Raw genomic sequence first — 25,054 nt, 5'->3', positions numbered from 1 at the left:
CTTAGAATTTCTAGGATTTTCTCTATTTTATTAGAGCGCCACGTGGCGGCTTGAGAGCGTTTGTAGGAAGTTTCATGGACTTTTATTATATAATAGATTTTTTACCAATATGTATTTTTGATCGGTAATTGTAGCAAAGTCGATTCTTATCTTTATATGGTGTCTTCTTCACCACATTTTACATCTTACTTGCTATCTTACTATTAGGGCTTATTCGTTTCTAAGGAAAACCAAAGGATTTCCAAAACAGAGGATTTGAATCCTGTATACAGCATTCGGTTTACAGGATTGAGCTATAGGAAATTTGAAGGGAAATTTCCTTTTGTGCCAGCTGTATCGGTAAAACACAGGAATTTTTGCATCCAGTACGACCTCTTGGAAATTTTCCTGGCGCGAAAAGAGTGCGCCACGAGCGCACCGCGCGCGTAATCTTTTCGCTCTCACGACAAAAAAGGTAGGTACCGCTGAAAGGAAAATAAAAAAAAAATCACAGGAGGCAAACAGACTCACATAGAAGCCATCGCCTTTGATCCCATCTCCTATACCACTTCCTCTCCTGTCTCCACGATTGGGTACTGGACCTCCTCTCCCACATCGATCGCCGGCACCGGATACACCTTCGCCGCCCAGGTGACAGGACGCAACGGCAACAACGGGAAGAGCCACGACAGAGATCGGCAAGGACGCGTTGATCGCAGGTTTGGTGCCTCCTTTTGCGTTGTTATGCGTAGATCTGATGCCCCCTGCTGCTTCCTTGCATACACCTTAGCATTTGGGTCGCCGCGGATGGGGTCGTAGCTGTAACACACAAGGGTTCATAGTGTCTGCCCAATGGCAATCTTGTTTGGTTCAGAGAAGTTGTTGCCGGCGGGCGGCGGCGATGAGCAGCAACAAGTAGTAGGCGAGCTAGCCCTGTATTTGTGGTTTGTGTTTGATGAATCACCTAACGGTGACGATTGGATGATATGGTTCTTTCATCCATATTCTATATATGTTTATGCATGTAAAATTAAGGTCCTTCTTCTAGCTACTTAGCTAGCATCTTGATGAGCAGAATGAGCACATCAGTTATCAGTTCACAATTTTTTAATAGCATCCAACTTTAATTTTTGTTCTGTTTTATCCTCCCTGTACTATTTATGATTTATTACAGATGTCTAATCGTCGGAACTATGAGCAACAAGGCCATCGTTCACAATCACAAGGAGTCAGTAATGTTGAAGCTGATATTTCAACCTCACAGCTTTCTCAACAAACAGGTATTGCTATATTTTTTAGTTAGTTCAATTAGCTTGTTCTGCTACTTTCTTAGAAGGATCACTGTAACTAAAATTGAGCATGTTTTGTCTGCTTTAGGTACCATAAGGGCTTGTTCTAGAGCTAAATGGAGTCACCAAATGAAGTTGTTTCTTATTCAGCAGTTGAAAGATCATGATGTGCCTGGTTTTCGAACACACAATGCATGGAGCAAGGATGCATGGACAAGTATTGTTTCCCAATTAAATTGTAAGTTTGGTGTATCGTTAACTGTTAACCAAGTCAAGCAAAAAGAGCAAGATTTGAAGAAAGATTATCGAAGTGTAAAATATTTGGTAACTGAAAGTGGCTTTGGATGGGATAACGAGAGAATGATGGTAGATGCACCAGATAGTGTTTGGGACACATTTGCTGCTCGCAAGAAGAGTAAGGACGCCCTCCAATGGCGAGACAAGTCTTTCCCATACTATGATGAATTGGCTGCACTTTACGATGGTTAGTGAAATAGACTTAGTGCTTTGTCAATTGAACAACATACTTTATTTATATTTTTGTTGACCTGCTCTTTTGTCTTGAAATATAGGTCGTTATGCTGAAAGAAGGACTCGCCGTGGCATGGACTATTATGCAAGCAAGGCACATAATGCTTTTATTTCTGTTGATGAGAAGGTTGATTCTTATCAGACGGCATCACCTAGTTTACAAGGTCCAGGTGAATCTGGTTTGTGTTTCTCTGTTGAAGAAGAGGTTGAGGACAAAAAATTGGATTCTGCCCAGCAGCCATCAACACCTGTGCAACACATTAAATCAACACCAATGCCCACACAATCTTTTCACGAGAAGCCTAGCAATAAACGTCCAAAAAAACAGAAGATAACTACTGAACCTGTTGATGGATTTCATGAGAAATACCTACAATTGAAGAAGGAAGAAATAGACCGCTTTGCAGCTATTGAGGAGAAGAAACTAGAGGATCCGTACAGCATTAACAAGTGCATCACAGCTCTTGAAGGGTTAGATGGTCTACAAACGAGTGACATTCTAATGGCATCAGATATATTCCAATCAAAGGATAACAGGGAAATTTTCCTATCATATTCTAGTGATGCACTACGGTTGGCTTGGATTACAAGGGAGATTGCACGTACCAACCCAAATTATCAGTTATAGAACTAGTACCTTTGGTCAGATTGCAGGAATGTTAATATTTTGGTCAGCTTGCAGCAACCCGGTATAGCATATTTTGGTTGCGGTGGTTAGAATATATTGGTCGGACCGCAGGAGCCCAGGTTAGCATATTTTGGTTATGTGGTGGTTAGCACATTTTGGTCAGACTGCAGGAGCCCAGGTTAGCGTATTTTGGTTATGTGGTGGTTACCATATTTATTCAGACTACATCAATGCTAATATACTGAGTAGGAAAAACTTATGAATAGATATATTAATGCAGTACAACATTAATATTCCAAGTACATGGGATGGTAATACAACTTGCAAGCCTCATCACTGTGTTCCTATCTTAAAGTTCTCCGTGATACGTACTGATCCCACATTTGTCGTGCTATGTTATCTCGCATTTGATTTCCTGCTTCCCTAGAGTTATTAAATTCTTGTATATTAGCTTGGTAGTCATCGTCTCCATCTGGCACATCAACAATCTTGTCTTGATCAATATCCATGGTAGCATTACTAGGCCAAGTCATATTTCCATTTTGTAGGCGTATAAAGTTCTGTAGAATAGCACATGCAACAGATATGTCAACCTGTTTTTCTTTTGGAAAATGTGAAGCAACTTTCAGTATAGGAAATCTCATTTTCCATATGCCAATAATTCTCTCAACATGATTCCGAAGTTGAGCATGTCGAAGATTAAATAATTCCTTGTAATTTTGTGGCTTTTGACGAGCTCTTCCTTGTTCTTTTAAATGATACCTAGTACCACGATATGGAGCTAGAAATTGCAGTGTATTTGCATAACCAGCATCTACGAGATAAAATTTACCACCAGGAACTTGAAAACCATGATTAAGTGCATCATGTAAAACTCTTGCATCTGAAGCTGATCCCTCCCATCCAGGATGTATATGCACAAACTTCAAATCAAAATCACAAGCAACCATACAATTTTGAGAGATTGTTTGCTTCCTATTTCTATATGGCTCTTGCTCATCCAATGGAAGTTTCATAGGGATATGAGTACCATCTATAGCACCAATACAATTCTACACAAGACATATCAAAGTTATTTTTGTCCAGTTCATGAAAAAATAGGATATTCAAAATATGAAATCAGAACAACTTAACAAGTGGCCATACCTGAAAAAAGGGGTAAAATTGTGGTTTCCTCAAGATTGGATGTGGGTGTAGGGATGGTGCACGAATGTAGACAGATGTGAGATTTGTGATTGCTTCCAGCACTGCTTTGAAATATCTATGTATTGTATCTGGACTATGCTGAAACCAATCTTGAAGTGTTTCATTGGTTGCATTTTTTGCCACTGTATATAAGAATATAGCAATCTGCTCTTCTACTGAAACATATATTGTGTCAGTTAGGTACTCTTTCTCACGTAACTTATTGACTAGTGCATGAAAAATGTCGACCTCCATACGGAAGTTTCCTTTGCATAATCTTTCATGTCCTGTTAAAATCTCATGTACACGGCAACCCCCTATAAGTTTTGACGTGTGCATTGGTCTCCTAATACAAGATGATTGTGATGAATCTCCTAAAGTAGGCAGAACAAAATGAATGAACTCATCATCACTTTCTGATATACGTCGGTAGCTTGGATTCATGGTGTGCAGATGCTACCAAACTGATGCTGTAAACTCAAATAGAAGAGAGCTAAAAATCAAGACTTTTGCTGAGGAAAAAACAATTTTGGTGCACCAGATGAACAAGTAGTACCTTGTTGTTACACGAGCAAGTAACGTCTAGCTATGGTGGCTAGACGATGAGTAAAGCTTCTGGAAAAATTATGCAGATAGTGAAGAGAAGAACAAAGGATCAGCAAGCTTCTTCCACAGTTGATGAGCAAATAGAAAGAACAGGGGAGAATGGTGCACAAGGCTAACGAGGGCTATTTATGCACTTCAAAGCTAACGGCTAGTTGAGGGCCGATGTCAGTTGATGCAAACTTAAAAAAATATATTTCAAATGGCAGATTTCCTACACTTCTCCTGTGGTGTATCCGAATGCACATTTTTTTTCAATTCCTGAGGTTTAGCTTCCCATAGGATTGAACTCCACAACCATCTCTATTCCTTCATTTTTCCTAATCCTATGAATGAAAAAATCCTTTAAAACGAATAAGCCCTTAAGCTTTTTCCTTTATGACATACAACTCCCGTCGCCCCAGGGCAACGCATCACGGCAGCACCACCCCTTGGTTATGGTTTTGGAGGGGGGAACAGGTTAGAAGATGTGAAGTGCCCCTCTTCGGCCTGCTCCGCCCCGCTCCCGTGCGCTGCTTCCGCCATCACCGCTTGCTCCGCCATGGCCCACGGGCCACCGCCAAGTACGGGAGGGGATCGGGATGTCGATTTTGGTTGTGAGGGGATTTAGAGTGGGGGCAGTGGATTTGTTTGAATAGGTGAGGGTTAGTAGAGTATTTATATTTTCTTAGTCAATTTTCTAATTTCTTGAACTCACTTTATGTGGGACTGGACATCTAAACCAAGGGTAAACGGATTATTCAGTTCGAGAAAATTAAGGGTAAAATCGTAAAGTCTACTTAAGTAGGGGTAAAATCACAATTACACCTAAAACATGGGAATTTAATAAATGTACTCTTAAAAATAAACCTAGATATGATGGAACATATTCTATTATTACGAATCTAGGCAACCAGATTCAAATTCATAGTTTTAGGAGCTGTTTAGATTTGTAGTATTAATATAGTCATATTCTATCTTAGATTTGTTTTTTATGAGACGGAAGAAATACAGTCAATATCATGGCTCAATAGAAAAGGGAAGTGCACAAACGACGGCACACCTTCGGTGCTAAGAATAAAAACAGAAAGAAGCTAGAATCGTTGGTGAGGCATGGCTGAATACCAGCTACCAGCAGCAATTCAGGGTACATATATAATTTCTTTTTGTTGATTAGCCTGCTAGGCTGCTAAGTAATTTCAGCGAGGGAATTTGATGATCCAAGGACATAGTCAAACAAGTAGCACGGGAATAACGGGATAAATGATGCCAGATGCGAAGCACAAGCACCAAAATGGCATTCCAGTTTTATTCAGAGGAGCAGTAAAAAGGATTTCCAAGGGAACATGATGCTGCTGATCAAGCACTTCATTACATAGGACAGAGGAGCTCGAGAGCACTGAACCACCAAACATTAAATATGCGTAAATTTGCTAATAAAATCAATGTTCAATAAGCGTGATTGGCACTGACGGAACTCCTAAATTTCCCCGTCCCAGAGCTCCTCATGGGTCTTGTAAACGCTCTGTGGATTGACAATGAAGTTGCCCCTGAGCAGCCTAACCTGAACACCATAAAACAATTAACGTCAGAAATAACTGGTGTACTGCTATATGAGTTAGTGGAAGGGGTGCAAGATATTGAATTAATGAGTGAGCTGTACTAGATTGATGGCAAACAAAATACTAGCACACTGCGCAAGACCTACAAAATTGTCCTGCGGCCACTAGTGAGTACTGGCAACATAAAGCCAAACCTGAACAGACAGTTTGTCATGTCACATGACATTACAATAGAAAAGCAGCAAATATAATGAGAAATGAAACAAGTAACATAATCATCAGAGATCGAAGCTGAGTAAAAAATTGCTCAGATATTACAAATTACAAAGAGTAGCCTTGAGCATACACGTCACTGCATTATCATGTGTGATCTCTGAACTATATAATTGATGCTTGTTGCTGCGCATATGTTTCCCTGAACAGGTGTAATAAGGGATAAAAGAATGTTCCTAAGAGTATCCTGGCACTGATGTTCCAAAACAAGCAGATGCTAACAAACAATACACTAAGTTTCTACAATCTAGTATGCTTCAAGGTAAACAAATTTCTTTGGAGAGTATTTACAAGCAAATTTGTTTCCAAGGATAAAGGTTGTCATATAGAATTAAGAAACATTTTATGGAGAACTTTTGCAACATCAGTTTGCTCTCTATATATAGCCCGGTATCAATTGTTACCAAGTATCAATGTAATTTTATCCCAATCATATGAAGCAAACACTCGCTGTTAAGAAACAGTCTGTTCACATGTATGAAAAGTGAAAACATAGATGACAAATATAGGTGCTCAAAGAAAGTTGAACTAACCTGCTTAATCTCCGAGAACTTAGCAAGCAAGTCCTCTGGAATAGACCAGTCATAAACATCTAAGTTCTGCTTTATCCTTTCTTCACTCACACTTTTTGGGAGTACACTGTGACCCATCTGAATGTTCCAGCGCAGCGCCACTTGTGCAGGAGTTTTGCCAAGCTTCTCTGCAATCGAGATAATGATGGGTTCCTTAAGGACATTGCCGTTCATAAATGTTGAACCAGGTGAACCTAGCGGCGAGTATGCCTAAAAAAGGAGGAAGAAAAGGATCAGTAGGTTTCAGAAAAGGAAAAACCACAGGTGTCATTTGTTCATTACTAATATCAGTCAGAGGATTGACTCAGTTTTTTAGTATGTAGACTTACAGAAAGATGAATGCCCGTTGACTGGCAAAAGTTATGCAGCTTCATCTGCTGCCAACCAGGATGGCACTCCACCTGGTCAACAGCTGGAGGTACACGGGCTGCAGCAAGCAGGTCACCCAATTTTTTCGATGAGAAGTTACTCACACCAATGGCACGACTTTTGCCAGAATCATATAACTTCTCCATTGCTGCCCAGGTAGATGGGATGTCAGGTGGTAAGTAGCTTTCAGGTTTGCCAATGCTGGATCCCTTCTTGGTTCTGAATGGCCAATGAATCTGCATAAATATAATGGTGATTAGAAATTCTGATTAGTGTAACAAGATGCTGAAACATTTTAACAAAGGAATCTGCTAAATTAAAAGTTAACCACAGGTATATGCCCCAATTTATGTGGAGAGTATACTTCAATGTAAGTCATTCAAGGTGAACAATCGAACTGATACCAAAACAAGGAGTACTTTGTTTATTGTGGTTGCATGGATGAATGATAAAAGGAAATTGTCATGCAAATATGCAATGGACTAGCAGTCTAGCACATATAACAGAATGCTGATGATTCTGATATGGATGGCTCAGGTGTATTCCATAGCAGATTGCAGAAATTTTTCTGGACAATGTAACATTAGCTATCAACGCGCACTGACAAATGGGGAGACCTATTCTGCAGCATATAGAAATAGAGCTAGTTGCTATAGGTTGATGATGCCAATGGTTCCAAAGCAAGACCTTGATGGTAGAGAGAACAGAATCAAGCAAGTCACATATTGAACCAAATTCTTAATAAAAGAAGATACGTACGAGGTAAAGATCCAGGTACTCAAGCTGTAAGTCATTCAAGGTAGCATCTAGTGCCTCAGGCACATCCTCTGGGGAATGATGATCACACCTGACAAACATACCCATCACCTCTGATCAGTTGAAGTAAAGCTCCAAGCAAGCACTGGAATTCCAATTCAACTGCAAAGACATAATTACAGGCCAATCACACATAAATTTGAGGTTACCATAGCTTAGACGTGATAAACAGATCTTCGCGTTTGACCACACCCTCTTCAAATAGCTTCTTCAGAGCCAACCCTACCTGAAAACCCAAAATGTGTTTGTTAATTGTTTGTTATATTACTTGTCTTGAAACGAGATAACATTGGACCAGGTGTAAAGCACGTGGTAGTAAGCAAGAAGGGTAAGTGCTACTTAGTTTTGAGTAGTGCGGATTATACATGCCCTAAAAGTAGAGCGGATCTGCCCCTACTTTCTTCCTTCTTTTTTGTGAAGGTGTCATCAACCTTTCTAAAGTACTAATAATTCACTGTCCATATATATAAAATGGATGAATCTTCTTTGCCAAATATAAAAATGAAGGAGTAGAAGTTTCCAAATACTTTTTTTTGTGCCTTTCTTCTGTTATTATCACCCATGTTACTAATGCAAAATTCATACGCCAATCGTTTCAAACAAGAACACGCAGAGTGATGCCCCAGTAATTCGTGAACGATTCAGAGCTTTGGAGAAACCAAGTTACCTCCTTTTCGTTGTTGTACGCACTGGCGCAATCGATGTGCCGATACCCCGCCTGCACGATCCGAGAACAGTATTACATTGATTTGCCAGACATAATAAGCCAAATGGGGGAAGAAACGAAAAAGGGGAGGAGGAGGAGGAAGCGCGGGTGAATGGGGGAAACCTTGACGGCGGCGTAGACGGCGTTGCCGACGACGCCGGGGTCGGACTGCCAGGTGCCGAGGCCCACGGAGGGGATCTTGGCGCCGGTGTTGAGCACGAAGTGCTTCGCCATTTCCGCCCCCCTCTCCCTTCCCACGGGTCTCCCACCACCTCACTGTCTCTCACTCACGCACAAGAACGGCCGCGAGAAGGAGAAGGAGAAGGAGATCGAAGCGCGCGCAGCACGGGAACCCGGCGGCGGCGGCGGCGGGCGGCGAGGTGGGAGTAGTGCGAGTGATCCGCTCGGCGAGGTTGGTCTTGACTTCTCGAGCTCTCGCCGGCTTTCCGGGGTTTCGGGACGAGGCGTTCACCGTGTTTCCGTTGCGGTGGTGGTGTGGTGTCTGCGCCAGGTGGTCGTGGTTTGGCAAATTAATAGCGGGGGCTTTGGCTTAGATGTGCCATCGTGTGGATAGCTTAGCCCGTGACAAGGACAGCCCATTATGGGCGCATTATTAGTACTCCCTCCGTCTAACAGCCATGACTTTCCGTGTCCAACTTTAATCGTTTATCTCATTTAATTTTAAAAAAAAACTAAAAAAATATGCCACGAGTAAAGTAGTATTCATGTTTTATCATCTCATAACAATAAAAATACTAATCATAAAAAAATTTAAATAAGACGGACGATCAAAATTGGGCGCAGAAACTCATGGTTGTGTTTATTTTGGGACAGAGGTAGTAGATACTTCCTCCATTCCAAAATATAAAGCACAACTACCCTTAACCCAAAGACCAAGAAATAATTATTATCATCTTGTAATTTGGATTATCCTAATAAATATAATATATGCATCTAATAGGATTAGATGTCATAGTTAATTGCATGCTTACATGCATGTCTTATATTAGAAACATTTTTAAAAAAAGTGGTTGTGCCCTCTTTGAATCATAGGAATGAAAAAACGGAGGAATAGGAAAAACATAGGATTCTCATAGGAATACAAGTGTAAAACAGAGGATTACAAAACACAGAAAAAACATAGGAATAACCATTTGAAAAACATAGGAATGACCATTTGATTGAGCTGTAGAAAAAACACAGGAATTTGAGGAGATATAAAGACTCAAAGGATTCTTAACATGAGGTTTTACCTCATGCTAAATTTCCTCCAAAACTTGTATGGGAAGAGGCATTCCGTAGGAATTTCATAGGATTCTATAGGATTCATTCATTCATTTGATTCAAAGGAATATATAGTAAAAATTCCTATAGAAATAAAATTCTTTAAAATTCTTATGAATTTCTTTTGAATTAAAGGGGGCCTTATATTATGGAATGGAGGGAGTACTAGTGTGACCTCTACGAGGAGTACGTTTTTGCGTCTACTGGCTTCAATTGTCTCTTGTCCTAACGAGTATCATTACTCGATAATAGAGGTCCTAACCACGTACTACTCCGTATTTGTTTCAATCACGTCTTTGTTATTCATTCATGTAGTTCCTCTCCGGGTTGAGACCTCGTGGCGTCTTGCGTAAGGACTGGTTTTTGACAATAACGTGCACCAACTGTTGGCCGCATGTGGCCGCTTTTGCCGATTCGCCGGATTCGGCCGGGGGAATCTCCGGCCTAAAGGAGAAAACGGAGAAACCTTTTTTGTCCACATCGCACACGATGTAGTTTTGACCCCCGCCGCCCCGCGCAGCGCGAGATGCCGAACGCATGGGGACACACTCTCAGCATCCGCCGCCGGCCGCCCCGTGGTGTCACTGCCCGCGCTTCCGCTCCGCGCTCCACGAGTTCGGGTCGAGGCTGAGGCCGACGCGACACCACGTCGATAGCGTTGTGTCCGTGCGAGGCTGCGAGCTTGTCGCAACGGAAGCGTAAGCCGTGACGCGGAGCGGCTCTATCGCTGTCGCTGTGGCGCGCGCGACCGTTTCCTGTGTCTGTGTTGCCATCTCTTCACTCTTCTCGAGCTGTTGGAAGCTGGAACCGTAGGCTGGGCAGCAGCTGAAAATAATGACTCCACCCGTCCATTGGCATTCCTTGCAATGCCAAATTTACTATTTTCATTCTCATTCGCCACTCGAGTCGGATGGTAAATGAGAATAAAATTTTAAGAGAGTGTTATTTAGACATGTATATTTGGGAGAATGATAAATAGTAAATTCTCATACCGGATTCTAAGGGGCTTCTTGTTCTTTATTGATCACCTGATTTTCTTAAAAAATGTAGCCACTTGTTTTAACGGTTGAGATTACTCCAAGATCTGTGCTACCCTTTATAATTCTAATCCTTACCCCTCCTCACTTCTTCTGACCAACCACATCGTTGTCGTCGCCCTCTACATCTTTCGTCCCCTAACTTATTCCTCCTTTTTCCCTAGCTAGATACATAGTAGCTTGTCTACTTCTACTACTCCCTCCATCCAAAAAAACCATCCTAAGTAAGAATGGGATACTACATGGTGTAACAAATCGAGCACATGGTATAACGAAAACTGGACGTCACATCCTTGCCTAGGTTAGCTTTTTTTGACGGAGGGAGTACGTCTTTCAGTCTAACGTTATTTCCCCTCGCCACGCCTCCACTCTTCTATCTTATCATTGTCCCAACTTCCTAACCACATACCCCCTCCGTCCCATAAAAAACCAACCTAGTACTGGATGTAACATATCCTACTACTATAAATCTAAATATACGTTTGTCCAGATTTGTTTTAGTATAATATGCCATATCTAGTTTATTTATTTTTTATGGGACGGAGGGAGTAGGCCTCCCTAGCTCCCGTCGTTGATCCCGACCACCGCTTTCTTTCATCCCTTTGATGTTGCCGTCAGCGTCTCACCATCCGTCCATCTCTGTCGCTCAACGTCGGTCTTTCGTCACTCCAGTCATTCTTCTAAAGTTGCTCTTACCGCCACCCACAGCCTCCCATCCCCTCCAACCCCTAAAACATTAATTCATGGGTTCTCTGCCAGAGTTCGAGAGTCACCGGCGTCGAGGCAAATGTAGAATTCCAGTAGCATCATCGCTTATCTGAAGGGACAAACAATCTATAGATCTTCAATTTTATGGGAAACTATAAACAAAATAGAAAAATAGCGTCAAGTAAATAACAAGTCATAATTGATCCCATTGGATAGATCCTACCTCCACCATCACCTCAGCTGAAACTAGTCGGTGTTAATCACTTAATCTCCCTGTGTACTTAAAGTCATACCCTTAGCAGTTAAACAATTACTGAACCAGGACTTAACAGGAGTGCCAGTTAAACACTTACTGAACCAGGACTCCACAGGAGTACCATTAATTAGTTGCTGGTATCAATTTCTGCAGGAATGCCCCGCAACACAAACACAAGCGATGGGTAACGATTCTCGCCATGTTTGTAGAGCATACGGACATCCATATCATGGCTCAAAAGAAAAGGAAATAGCACAATCATACTATGCCTGTGGCACGCCTTTGGTGCTATGGAAAAAAATAGTATTCCTGAACAGAGCTAGAATTGAACTGTTTCTCACAGAGAAAAAATGTTTCAAGAAATCTTTCGTGAATAAGGTGCAAATCAAAGCAAAAGGCATGGCTGAATACCTACTACCAACAATAATTCAGGGTGACTATCAAATGTCTGTTAGCCTGCTAAGTAATTTGACTAATTTCAGTGAGGAACATGAGTATCAAACTAACGCCTCGGTACAAGAAAAAATGATGATGCCAAAGGACAAATAGACAAACAAGTAGCATGGGATAAATGATGCCAGAGGCGAAGCATACAAATGACATGATCCAGTATTATTCAGAGGAGCGCTAATACGAATTCTAAGGGAACATGATGCTGCTGATCAAGCAGGTTCATTACATTGAATAGGAGCTCAAGAGACTCAAACACCATACATTAGATAAGCGTAAATTCGTGAAAAAATAATGTTCAGTGAGAGTGACTGGCACTAACGTAAGCTGACTGCATCTAAATTTCGCCGTCCCAGAGCTCCTCATGGGTCTTATAAACGCTGTGGGGATTAACAATGACGTCGCCCCTGAGAAGCCTAACCTGAACATCATAAAACAAGAACATCAGAAATAACTGGTGCACTGTTATGAGTTAGTAGAAGGGGTTCAAGATAATGAGATACTTGATTGATGCCTTGATGGCAAATAAAATAGCTCATGGCATAAGATGTACAAAATTGTCCTGATAAGGCCAGTGGTTGCGACATAAAAACCAAACAAGATCACGTGACAATAGATGAATATAATTATAGCACATGTAATGAGAAATGAGACAGGCAACATAATAACCAGAGATCAAAGGTGAATAATAGCATTGCTGAGATATTACAAATTACAATAGCCTTGAACCTACATATCCATTTCATTATATTGTGTGTTGTTATATTATTATTATTTTAGATAATGGGAATTTATAAAACCCGGTTTCTACACCAACGGGGGTGTATACAACCACAAAGTGTGATGTTATATTCTTGACCTATATAATGGATGTTTGTTGCTGCGCACGTGCTTCCCTGAACAGGTCTAATAAGGGATAAAATAATGTTTCTATGAGTATCCTGGTATTGACGTTCCAAACCAAGTACTCCCTCCGTCCCAAAATATAAGGGATTTTGGACGGATGGGACACTTTCTAGTACAATGAATCTGGATGCTAGAAAGTGTCCCATCCGTCCAAAATCCACTTTCTAGTACAATGAATCTGGACACTCATGTCCAGATTCATTGTAGTCCAGATTCATTGTACTAGAAAGTGTCCCAACCGTCCAAAATCCCTTATATTTTGGGACGGAGGGAGTAGAAGCTACATACAGTATACCGCCTCATTTACTTAATTACCGCCAAATGTAGCATGCTTCAAGGAAAACAAATTTCTTTGAGAGTATTCGCAAACGATTTATTTTCCAAAAGTAAAGGTCGCCATATGGAAATTAGAAACATTTTATGGATGACCTTTGCAACTTTAATTTCCTCTATATAGCCTTCTACCAATTGTTAGCAGGTATCAATGTAAGTTTGTCCAAATCATATGCAGATACTGGTTGTTAAGAAAAAGTCTGTAGAGATGTTTGAAAACATTGGCAATTAAATATAGGTGATCAAAGGATGTTGAACTAACCTGCTTAATCTCAGAGAACTTAACAAGCAAGTCCTCTGGAATAGACCAGTCATAAACATCTATGTTCTGCTTTATCCTTTCTTCGGTCACACTTTTTGGGAGTACACTGTGACCCATCTGAATGTTCCAGTGCAGTGCCACTTGCGCAGGAGTTTTGCCGAGCTTCTCTGCAATTGAGATGATGACGGATTCCTTAAGGACGTTACTGTTCATCCATGTTGAACCAGGTGAACCTAGAGGCGAGTATGCCTAAAAAGAAGAGGAAGAAAAGGATTAGCAGTATTCAGAAAATTAAAAACCACGGGACTCATTAACAAGAGCATTGACTCAGAGTAATTATATAAGTACCACAGACTTACAGAAAGATGAACGCCAGTTGACTGGCAGAAGTTATGTAGCTTCGTTTGCTGCCAACCAGGATGGCATTCTACCTGATCAACAGCTGGAGGTACATGGGCTACAGCAAGCAGGTCACCCAGTTTTTTTGATGAGAAGTTACTTACACCAATGGCACGAGATTTACCAGAATCATATAGCTTCTCCATTGCTCCCCAGGTAGATGGGATGTCAGGTGGTATGTAGTCTTCAGTGTTACTAATGCCTGAGCCCTTCTTGACTCTGAATGGCCAATGAATCTGCATAAACGTAATGGTGATCAGGAATTTTTTATTATTAGTGTAACAACATGCTGAAACTATTTTAACAAGGAACCTATTAAGTCAAAGGTTAACCATAGGTATCCTCCCATTTATGTGGAGAAAAGACTTCTTCAAGTTCAATATATTATGTTACTATTGCAAATTTGTCTGAATAATATTGTCAAGGTTATCAAAGTCATTAACCATATAGGTATATGTAATGATCCCAGAAGAAACCTTAGGATGAAAAAAAAATCCACCATAATTCAAGGAAAGAAGGTGAACTGATATGAACAACATAATTCTATATTAATTTATTTATTGTGGTTGCGTGGCAGGACTAAAGGAATATCTTCCTACAGACCCAATGAATGATAAAAGGAAGTTCTCGTGCAATGGACTACAGTCTAGCACATGATGATTATGATTGGATGTCTCAGGGCTAATCCATAAAAGCTCGCAGAAATTTTGCTGGATAATGTAACAGTTTATCAATGTGCATCAACTGATCAGGAGGCTTATTCTGCAGCATGTAGAGATAGTTGTATAGATTGATGCCAATGGTTCCAAAGCAAGACTTTGACGATGGAAAGTACAGAATCTAGCAAGTCACGTATTGATCCAAATTCTTAAGAAAATAAGATAAATACAAGGTAAAGATCCAGGTACTCAAGCTGTAAGTCACTCAGAGTTTTGTCTAGTGACTCAGGCACATCCTCTGGGGCATGACAATCACACCTGACAAACATACCCATCAGCACCAATCAGTTTAAGTAAAAGCTCAAGCAGGCACTAGGTAATCCAATTCAACTGCAAAGACAAGACATATTTACAGGACAATCACGCAAAAGGTTACCATAGCTTAGATGTGATAAATAAATCTTCACGCTTGACAACACCTTCTTCAAATAGCTTCTTCAGAGCTATCCCCACCTGAAAACCCAAAATGCGTTTATTAATTGTTACTCATCTTGAAACAAGATAAAATTGGGGTCTAGTGTAAAGCATATAGTAGTAAGAAAGACAGGTAAGTGCTAGTTTTGAGTTCTGATTGCCAGCGCATGGCCCTGAGTAGTGCAGATTTGTCTTTTACTATGTAAACTTTTTTTCTTTTTTCTTTTTTTGAGAAGGTGGAAGATCATCAACTTATTATCTAAACGAGTAGTTCACTATCAGTCCATATAAAATGGAGGAATATCATACAAGTTTCCATAACAGTAGGTTGCCCAATTGAATCAAGAACGGAAATCATCTGTTTTGTGCCGCTGATCTGTTTTCACTAATGCTGTTAATGCAAAATTGATACACGAATCGTTTCAAACAAAAACATAGACGAGAACTAGGAGGACCATGCCTACAGAATTCTGCAGTGATACCCCAGTAATGCGGGAATGATTCAAAGTTTTGGACCAACCAAGTTACCTCATTTTCATTTTTGTACATTCTGGCGCAATCGATGTGCCGGTACCCCGCCTGCACAATCCGAAAACAACCTTATATCGGTTTGCCATCATCATCCATCACAAAGTAGAGAGAGAAAAAAAAACGAAACGAAAAAGGTGATGAAGAGGAGAGGAGGAGACGCCGCGAGTGGGGGACCTTGACAGCGGCGTAGACGGCGTCGCCGACGACGCCCGGGTCGGACTGCCAGGTGCCGAGCCCCACCGAGGGGATCTTGGCGCCGGTGTTGAGCACGAAATGCTTCGCCATCTCCGCCCGCCCCTACTACCACCCCACAGCCTCACACGCCGTCACGCAGAGATCGAGCGGTGCCGCCGGTGCGAGAAGGCACGGGGACCCTGCGGAGGCGGCGGCGAGGCGGGCGCAGCGCGCTGCTTTACTGTAGGCAGCGGCCAGCGGGAGCGCTCGGCTAGGTTGTCCCGGCAGTCCGGCGCGGCCACGAGACCACGGGAGGCTTCAGGTTCACCGTGATGGTGGCAGGTTGTGTCGAGTGGACGGGGCATAGTTTGTAGGGAAAAAAAAGCACGAATTACCTCCCCAAACTTTTGCGGTCGTTCGAATTACCCCTAAACCAAAAAAATGGATATTCTTCACCCCCAACTATGCAAACCGGGCGAATTATCCCCTTCGAACCAATTCAGAGGGGTTTTGTCCAACGTGGCGCACACGTGACAATCCAGTCAGCGTTTTTTTAATAAAAAATTGTGAGACCCGCCTGCCATACTCCTCTTCCTCTCTCTTTCTATTCTCTCTCTCTTGTTCTTTTCTCTCTCGCGGCTCATGCAGCGTGCACGGCGAGGATGGTTAGCGAGGACGGCTCGAATGTCGACGCGGAGACGGAGGCGGCAGAGGCGACGGAGGGGAGTGGCGACGGAGGCGGAGGCTGACCGGGCGTGCGGGGACACGCGGCGGGCGCCTCCTCATCGTGGGCGCATGGGGACACGTGGTGGGACACCACCGCCACCGCGGGCTCCTCCTCGTCGTGGGCGCGCGGTGGCCGGCGGCGCGCGAGGACTAGGTGGTAGGGCGGCGGGGCAGGGCAGTGGAGGAGGTGAGCGGCGGCGGGAGTTCGCGTTGCTCGAGGCGAGGCGAGGCGAGGCGGCGGCGCAGGGCGACGGCGCACGAACGAGGCTCGAGGCGACGACGGCGACGACGGCGACGGGCGACGAACGACGGCGCGCGGCACGGGCGGGGCTCGAGGGGAGATGGCGACGGCGCGCGGCGCGAGCGACGACGACAAGCGACGCGATTGGTCCCATCTGTTCCTCCGCTTCATCGCGGGTGCGGCCGCGGGCTGGGACTGGTTGTCGCGCATGGCGTCGCCCGTCGCGCTTGCCTCCTCCGCCGCCACTGCCACCTCGCCTCGCCTCGAGCTCCCACCGCCGCTCGCCTCGCCTCGAGCAACGCGAGCTCCTGGCGCCAGGACGGGCATGGCTAGAGATGGACTGAATTTTCCCATGGAGAAAGGTCCGGGGTCTTCCCGACTAACAACACAAGCTGCGAGCTAGCCGGTCCGGGTTTGAGCCTCACCCCCTTCTTAATTCAAAATCAATCTAGTCCTTTCTAGATTGGTCTCATTTGTGTTCGCGAAAAAATTTTCCATGGACGAAAATGCCCCTCTCTAATGATGTTTGTCATGTAAACTGGAGTAACTTTTAATCCGAGCCATTTATGCACTTCAATTTTCGTGCGTTCTTTTCTTTAGAAGCATAGAAGCACGACTCGCTGCGATCGATCGTCAATTTTGAAGGCATATTTTTAATACACCTAAAACGAGAAACCTCATTAACATATGATTAATTAAGCATTAATAATTAAAATTTTAAAAATAGTTTATTTGAATTTTTCAAACAACTTCTATTATTATTTTTAGAAAACGTACCGCTTAAAAATCATGCTAATGAAAAAAAAGAGAAAGTTAAAATTTGGAGTTGAGAAAAAAAAACTTGGCCTTAATCAATAATCACAAATTTCTGTGTGCAGTGCCCACCAACACCAAAGCCCACCAATTTTCGCCGTCTTTGCAAGCAAACGCACGCAAGCGACCGCGTCCTGGCTTGCCCCACCGCACCCGACGCCGCGCAACGCGACCCCAACCCCAACCCGGCGTCGTCACCGCGCACCAATTCCACCAAAAATTCTCTCGTCAGAGAGCGCGCGCCACCTTTCGCCGTCCACCCATCGCGAAAAGTCTCCCCCCTAGCGGCTTAGCCCCCAACGCTTCTTTGAAAAACCGAAACGCCAGTTCAACTCCCAGCACGGAAACCGCCCACCAACTTTCGCCGCATGGCCGCCGGTCGCCGGGGCGGCGTCTGAGAGGGCGCCCGCGCGGCGCGCGGCGCGGGTCGGAAGCGGAGGAGGGCGATCGAGATGAGGGAGCTCGCCGGCAGCCCCGGGACGTGGAGCGGCCTCTCGCTGCGGGTGGGGCAGCTCGTCTTCGCCGCCGCGTCCGTCTGCGCCACGGCCTCCGCCCTCGGCTTCGCCGCATACACCGCCTTCTGGTGCGTGCCGTCCCGCCCCCTCTTCTCCCCGCCCTTGTCTCGACGTCATCCCGTACGAGTAGACGAGTAGTCTGTCGCTCGATTGCTACGAGCAACCCTCGCTGCGTGCCTTATGCGTTTGCAAATCGATTGGGGATGCTCTGGTGACGGCGTTTCGCGTGCTTGGGCAGAGTGATTTAGTGCGGATCATAGGCATCATAGTATCATACACGCTTGAACAATCATGATTGAGTCGGCCAATTTACTGATTGATAGAGTAGCTTATTAAAATTTGGCCGGCATGTCACGCCGCCCTGCAATTTGCTGATTGATATGCAGCTTTGTTGCTGGATAATCATTGTTGTGGCTTTATTCTATATCCGACTGCTTGCTTCCTGGAGCCGTCTGCTACTGTAATTGGGGATGGAAGTTTTGTGGCAATGAGGTTTCCTTTGTGCATTATATTATTCACAATTTCATTGACAGAACGATTCATTTCGTAATTCAAGTTTGTGCAATTTGGATCATCAAAGTAAATATATTGTCACTGTTGCTTTGAATATAAGTTGGCCTTAGGCTTTTGGTCTAAGTTTGTAGCCACTGATAGCTGTAAGATTTGAATAGACACTCCTTCAGAATTGACAATCAGTTAAAACTATTCAGTCACTGAGGCATCTGTTTCAAGCAGTAGAATGGCTTTGTTCATCTTCGGGTGCAGCAGCCGGGGATGTTGTTATTCCGTTATCTAAATGTTTGAAGCACTAGGAGAGACCAAAGGTAGTCAATATAATGAAATTTAAAATTTTTATGTTGCTGGAACATTGAGCAGCTTTACTCATATCCAACATTCATTGTTTAAGTAGGGTAGGCATGCCAATCATTCATGATAATCTGTTCTTTGTTTGTTTGTCCTATTTATTACTCTATTTAATTTGATGAGTGACATAGGAAGTCTCAGTGTTGTCTGTGCTGTTAAGATTGGTGTGTTCATTTTGTGGAAGGAATCTGGCAGTCGTTTGCATATGTGAACATTCGTCTATGCATCCATCAAAGCAAAACCATTTGATCTGCACTATGACAGAACTTGCAGATTGAATAGTATCCTGTTAAGTAACCAGTTTTTGGTGAACTCTCAATTTCAGTTACTTGATTGCATCGATGGGACTACAGGCACTCTGGAGCTTGGGACTTGCTTGCCTTGATTGCTATGCCTTGAAATTCAAGAAAGATCTCCACAGTGCTGTTCTCCTGAGCTTATTTGTTGTTGGCGACTGGGTAATTATTTATGATTTTTTTTCATCTCATGTATTATTCACCTCAGTAGTTCCCACAACCATTGAAATGGATAAATATTTAGAAACAAATCAAGTAAAAATTTAAATTTCTGAAAATTTCTCTGCCAGGCCTGTCAAAACATAAGTATTATACTCAGATAGAACTCCTTATAAAAATATCCACTTAGAAATGATTTGCTTTAGCACATCAAAACCATATTCTGCAGTATTTTGAACCACATTTAGCATTCCTGGATCATTCTGTTTTAGGATTTGTAATTGCATCACATGTTAAGAGACAGGCAACAGAATTAATCGACTTCCGTTCGCATGATGCAGGCTAGTAAAGCTTGAGCTACATGGTATCAAATATTAATATTAGCTGGATGTTGTTGAGATCGAATTTGTCTTAATTTTCATTTAGTACATTCTGATTGTAGGTAGAATTAGGATCCAGGTGGGGCGAGACCAACTCTTGACTTGTCCTAGTTCTCCACTTACCAACTAAATCAAATAAATGTATGCAATTTGGACCGCCAATTATGTGAGGACTGGAACATCAATAAATTGGGATGGTTAGTTAACAAACTGGAAAATAAAGTTTCAAACACAAGAGGTTTCGCTATTCCTACAGGAAATGGGCAATTTCATGCGAAAATCTTAGCTTAAGCACATAAATATTTCCATGACTTGCGAATCGTTCGCATTACTATACAGTTTCCAATCCATCTTACCGCACAATTTGAATTTGGGGCATAAAGAACATAAAACATTTTGTGCCATATCTAAACATTTAAAGTGTGTTTTCTGATGTACTAAAGCAACAGTTGTACATGATGCAGGTAACAGCAATCCTGTCGTTCGCGGCATCATGCTCAGCAGCAGGTGTAGTTGTTCTCTTCGATAGGGACATATACGCTTGCAGGAATCCCCAACTCCCTTGTGGAAGATTTGAACTAGCCATAGCATGTGCTTTTCTTTCTTGGGCGTTTAGTGCCACATCTGCTCTCGTAATGTTTTGGCTCCTCGCTTCATTGTGAATAAATTTGTACAACCTCTGTCTGTAGCTCCCCTCTGTTTGATCCCTTCTCTGTATACGAACTAATTTTTGAAGACGACAACACAACAGAAGTTCTGAAATGTCATACAAGCTCCATGAACTCTATTTCCGAGAAACTAATTGAATGGAACATCTGCAGAAAATTTATGTTCCATATGCTCAAGCACGTTTCCTTCTCATCGTCATTTTTCTTTTGGGTTTGTTTTTTTTTTTTTGTTTCCATTGGTGCAAAGTTATCGTCGATTGTTTCCAACCCCTCTCTGAATTTAATGCAATGAGGCACTATAACCTCTTAAACTTGTACTTCTACATTAATTACTAAACGATACAGATGGAGCTTTTTACTGCATAATTTTCACCAAACAAACGAAATTTTCTCTACCGAAACAATGGTTAACTGAATTAAGGACGGGTAAACTTGTAATGTCATCAGATAGGCGCATTGAGATGAAACATGTTCTATCTAAATGACCCAACGACAAGGACTGTATCCGAGAGTGACGTGGTTTTTAATTCACTAAGCCTCCAGTCCACATGATTTTGAGTCATCCCAGCCCTTATTGCAACACATGATAGTTTTTTTTCTTTCTTTTTGAGAGGACAACATGATAGGCACTTGTGTCTTGTCCCAACCAAGAAAAAGTCCGATGCATATTCGCTTCCAACGTTTCTCTTGGCCATATGTATATGGCTACCCATTTCAGGGAGCTATTTTGTGGAGTAGAAAATAATATGGAACACTCTCGTCCTCACAATGGCTTGCAAGACTGAGGCTGATGGAAGAACAAGAAGCATGGCCTAGGATGGTTTCTCATCTCGTTGGCTTCAGTTGCTCCACTAGCTCATTTGGTTTATTGATTGAGATACTGAAGAACTTCAGATCCATAAACCATCACTCATCGGTATACAGAAAATGACAAGGCTTCAATTGCCAGTACAGATCGAAATCACCACCACAAATCACAACCGCAACTGCGAAGCTCAGCACAGCAGCATGAGCAAATTGCCGTTTCATACTTACATACCAGTAGTTCTACTTTTATTTTTCTTTTTCTAGTTTTTGCGATGAGCTTGTACAAATAATTGGCCTATAGTTTATATGGATCTGCCTGATCCTTATTATTATCCACTTTGCATCATTTGCTACAAATTGTGCAATACATCATGGGTCTGTTCCATATAGCAGTATATATTTGTTTCAAAAAGAACAAAGTACAAGGCTGATCCTCTTCTTTTATAGGAAAAAGAGTTTCTTCTGGTCCTCTTGGTGCAGGGTTGAGAACTTTACTGGATGGTCCAAATGAAGGTACAATCAAATATGGCACACTGAATTCTCATTGAGAAGCAGTTTTCAGAATGTGAGTAACACACATGCTAGGTCAACATCTTGGAAGGATCACAGGTATAAACTAAAGATACTGCATTAAAAGAACTTGAGTATACCATAACATAAAAGGAGGGTTAGTTCACATGACAATCTCAGGCTTCAGGATGCTTGACTTGATCTCTTTGTGCGGGAGAACAACACCGCCGTTGGTATAGACCTCATCACCTACATGTACGTCCTCTCCCAGGATAGTCATATTTTCTATCCGTGCCCATTGTCCAACAGTTGAGTGCCATCCAATAATGCTGTTTGATATGCAAGCATGCTTCTTAATGTGCACGCCACGCATCACGGTGCAACGGGAAAGCCTCACACCATCCTCCACGACGCATCCAGGACCGATAGCAACATCAGGACCAATCAGACAGCCTTCGCCAATCTTGGCACTCTTGTGAACTAGCACATTCCCAACAATGTGTGCTCCAGTGGCTAACCTGTTGGTTGATCTCTTCCTAAGTGAATCCAGATAAAGGCGCAAGCCTGTAATGTAATCCCTTGGTTGGCCAACATCCATCCAAAAACCTGGAAGGACCAGAGCAAAGAGCTTTGCATCAGATGCAATTCGAGGAAAGACCTCTTTCTCAATTGAAGTTGGCTTCAGCTCGATGCGGTCCAGGACAGATGGATTCAACAAGTAAATTCCCGCATTGATCTTGTTGCCTACAAATATTTTTGGTTTCTCAACAAATTTTTCCACCATTCCAGTGACCTCCTCCATAACCACAACACCATATTTTGATGGTTCGTCCACCTATATTGAAATAATAGTCAGTATACACAGTACACAAGTTTACAATTCAAGAGAGTGGTCAAAGAAAGGATCTACCTTGGTGACCATAATCGTTGCCTCACCACCATGGCTCTTATGAAATTTTATGAGCTCAGCAAAAGGGTATTCACTTATGACGTCACTGTTGAGGACAAAGAATGGCTCACCAGATCCATCCACAAGCTTGTCCCTTGCTAGAGCAAGAGGGCCAGCAGTTCCCAAGGGCTCAGTCTCTTGGGAACACGTGATTGTGATGCCAAGCTTATCCTCAAAGTCCTTCAGGAAATTGAGCATTACCTAAAAGACGGATCAGAGCAAACCAATTAGAATGTGAAGTTAGTTATACTTATACCATGAGACAACAGTAAAAGATTATCTCCTTTTTACCTCCGGGCGGTAGTTGATGGCTAAAACAACTTCTGTTACTCCAACTTCTTTCAAGGCCTCAATCTGCATAAATCGGAAAACTTTTAATTCAGAGCTCATTACTCTCCTCAATCCTCATGCTCATGTTTGCTGGAGCCAACATTTTGGATATAAATCAAGTACTCTTGATAACCGATTGGAATTTTCGAGGACAGAGAAAATTTGGTGTGATACCAAAAGAGTTTTCCAAAATCATGTAACCAAATTGATAACTAAGGAAAGAAACAATTGAATAGTAAAAATGTGCATTCAATCACATCCAAGTGCCACCTACCATGGATTTTTAGTTGTTACACCATGTTTATGTGGGAGTAATAAACAAATCAAATAGTATTAATGTTCTCTGACCAGTTTAACACCCTCTCCCTCCTTTCATGGAGAGGCCAGTGCAATTGTTGGACTGTTGGTAAAGAATACTGTACTATAATTAACTTGTGCCCAATTCATCCATTGGCACTGCAAATAAGTACTCTTATTACTCCATCAGAGTACTAGCGAAACCACTTATTACCTGATGCAGAATCATGGGCTTGTTCGCGAAATCAACAAGAGGCTTTGGGAAACTGAGCGTCAAAGGCCGAAGGCGAGTGCCGAAGCCTCCAACAAGAATGAGCGCCTTCATGGTGAATCGCCGCCTCCTGTTCTCCCCTCCCTAATCCCTACTCCGGCGGGGATCCTCAAGCGGGCTCGGGAAGGGGAAAGCTGCCATTGCAACAGTCAAAATCAAATCCGAAACTAGGTTGGAGCATCAAAGAACAAAGAAAGAAAGATTTCGATTTGATCGCTCGCGGCCGCGGCAAAGCTCCGATGAGTTTAGGGCTTCCGTACCAATAGGAGGGATCAGCCTGGAAGATCTCTCTTCCTTCTCCACGACCAGCGGACCAGCCCCCTTGGAGGTAGGTAGCGCAGCTGCGGTGGAAGGAGGAGGGCTTTGTGCTGCGCTGGATTGGGAATCGAGAATTGAGTGGGACTTTATAGAGACGAAGTGGAGAGGCGACGCGAGGGGAGGGGAACGAGAGTACGAGACACGACGAGAGGTTCAGGCTTTCAGAATTCAGATAACTACAGTAGAGATGTGGTTTCTGTCAACGGAAGAGATTTTCTTTTAATCCCCTTCTAATCATGGGAGAATATTATTAAAATAAATAAATTTTAGAAAACGCTATGTTTGCTTTGTTTGAATGAGAAGTCGAGGGGAAATCTTTGAATGAGGAAAAAAACATGCACGTTAGTACGTTACATACGCCTTTTCTTCTTGTCCAGTTTATTTCCGCCTGGCCTTCTGTTCCAGTTTATGCTTTCCACTTTCCCTGATCCAAGAAACCAAAGATTGCTTCTTTTTTGTCACAATGAAGCAGCTTCGGACTGTCATCTGTCCAGACTGTAGATGCAGGCAACCAACCAAGGCGAGGCATTGCGCTGCCCATTGTAATCACGCATAACATAGGATATTCCATGTGCTAATCCTGATGCGTCCGGAAACCCGGCAGATCTGATGATCTTGGCTCCTCTTTCTAGGGTCAACCGGCTCTCCGGTATCCAAGATATCTGCACCTTGCTTCGACTAATCTTTCTTTGGTTGCGAGTGACGGGACCCAAATGCGCACTCACTGATACGCAAACGCGCATGCGAGAGAAATGCCGTGTCGGTGCTCTTTTTCTTTTTCTTCCTTGCTTCCAAGCTGATCTTGTGATTACTTAATCTCGTATTCTCGTGTATGGTGCCGCCAGAATCTGTTTATGATCTGAAAACGCTGCAGTAATACACTAGTAATACTGTGTGATCCTGTGATACAACCGTCAGAAAAAACTTCCCAGTCGATATTTTATT

The 25,054-nt window shown here is 42.8% G+C and overlaps 4 protein-coding genes across 5 annotated transcripts; 1 reads left to right on the top strand and 3 right to left on the bottom strand.

The window, feature by feature from the left end:
* Nucleotides 1-5,479: 5,479 nt before the first annotated feature.
* Nucleotides 5,480-9,008, bottom strand: LOC127776700 (aldo-keto reductase family 4 member C10-like). Its single transcript, XM_052303224.1, has 7 exons — nucleotides 8,616-9,008; nucleotides 8,454-8,504; nucleotides 7,936-8,012; nucleotides 7,730-7,817; nucleotides 6,931-7,206; nucleotides 6,563-6,811; nucleotides 5,480-5,758 (listed from the first exon to the last, which is right to left on the bottom strand). Exons 1-7 carry the CDS (start codon nucleotides 8,724-8,726, stop codon nucleotides 5,675-5,677), a joined length of 936 nt encoding a protein of 311 aa, XP_052159184.1. The 5' UTR covers nucleotides 8,727-9,008; the 3' UTR covers nucleotides 5,480-5,674.
* A 3,315-nt stretch (nucleotides 9,009-12,323) lies between these two features.
* LOC127776708 (aldo-keto reductase family 4 member C10-like) lies at nucleotides 12,324-16,315 on the bottom strand. 2 transcript variants are annotated; one of them, XM_052303240.1, is made up of 8 exons: nucleotides 15,966-16,315; nucleotides 15,789-15,839; nucleotides 15,223-15,299; nucleotides 15,017-15,104; nucleotides 14,252-14,363; nucleotides 14,088-14,185; nucleotides 13,729-13,977; nucleotides 12,324-12,648 (listed from the first exon to the last, which is right to left on the bottom strand). In XM_052303240.1, exons 1-8 carry the CDS (start codon nucleotides 16,074-16,076, stop codon nucleotides 12,565-12,567), a joined length of 870 nt encoding a protein of 289 aa, XP_052159200.1. In that variant the 5' UTR covers nucleotides 16,077-16,315; the 3' UTR covers nucleotides 12,324-12,564. The 2 variants fall into 2 exon arrangements, with proteins under 2 accessions (XP_052159200.1, XP_052159193.1); XM_052303233.1 differs by having other exon boundaries at nucleotides 14,088-14,363.
* A 1,691-nt stretch (nucleotides 16,316-18,006) lies between these two features.
* Nucleotides 18,007-20,807, top strand: LOC127784794 (CASP-like protein 5B1). The gene is made up of 3 exons (XM_052312173.1): nucleotides 18,007-18,328; nucleotides 19,450-19,582; nucleotides 20,424-20,807. The coding sequence occupies exons 1-3, from the start codon at nucleotides 18,198-18,200 to the stop codon at nucleotides 20,619-20,621; spliced, it is 462 nt and encodes a 153-aa protein (XP_052168133.1). The 5' UTR covers nucleotides 18,007-18,197; the 3' UTR covers nucleotides 20,622-20,807.
* Nucleotides 20,808-21,732: 925 nt separating this feature from the next.
* Nucleotides 21,733-24,261, bottom strand: LOC127784787 (probable mannose-1-phosphate guanylyltransferase 2). The gene is made up of 5 exons (XM_052312163.1): nucleotides 24,052-24,261; nucleotides 23,735-23,925; nucleotides 23,185-23,247; nucleotides 22,855-23,094; nucleotides 21,733-22,779 (listed from the first exon to the last, which is right to left on the bottom strand). The coding sequence occupies exons 2-5, from the start codon at nucleotides 23,843-23,845 to the stop codon at nucleotides 22,108-22,110; spliced, it is 1,086 nt and encodes a 361-aa protein (XP_052168123.1). The 5' UTR covers nucleotides 23,846-23,925; nucleotides 24,052-24,261; the 3' UTR covers nucleotides 21,733-22,107.
* Between the last annotated feature and the right edge of the window lie 793 nt (nucleotides 24,262-25,054).

The sequence above is a fragment of the Oryza glaberrima genome, chromosome 1 (assembly GCF_000147395.1).
Source record: "Oryza glaberrima chromosome 1, OglaRS2, whole genome shotgun sequence".
NCBI lineage: Eukaryota > Viridiplantae > Streptophyta > Magnoliopsida > Poales > Poaceae > Oryza > Oryza glaberrima.
This window is presented reverse-complemented; position numbering and strand designations above follow the sequence as displayed.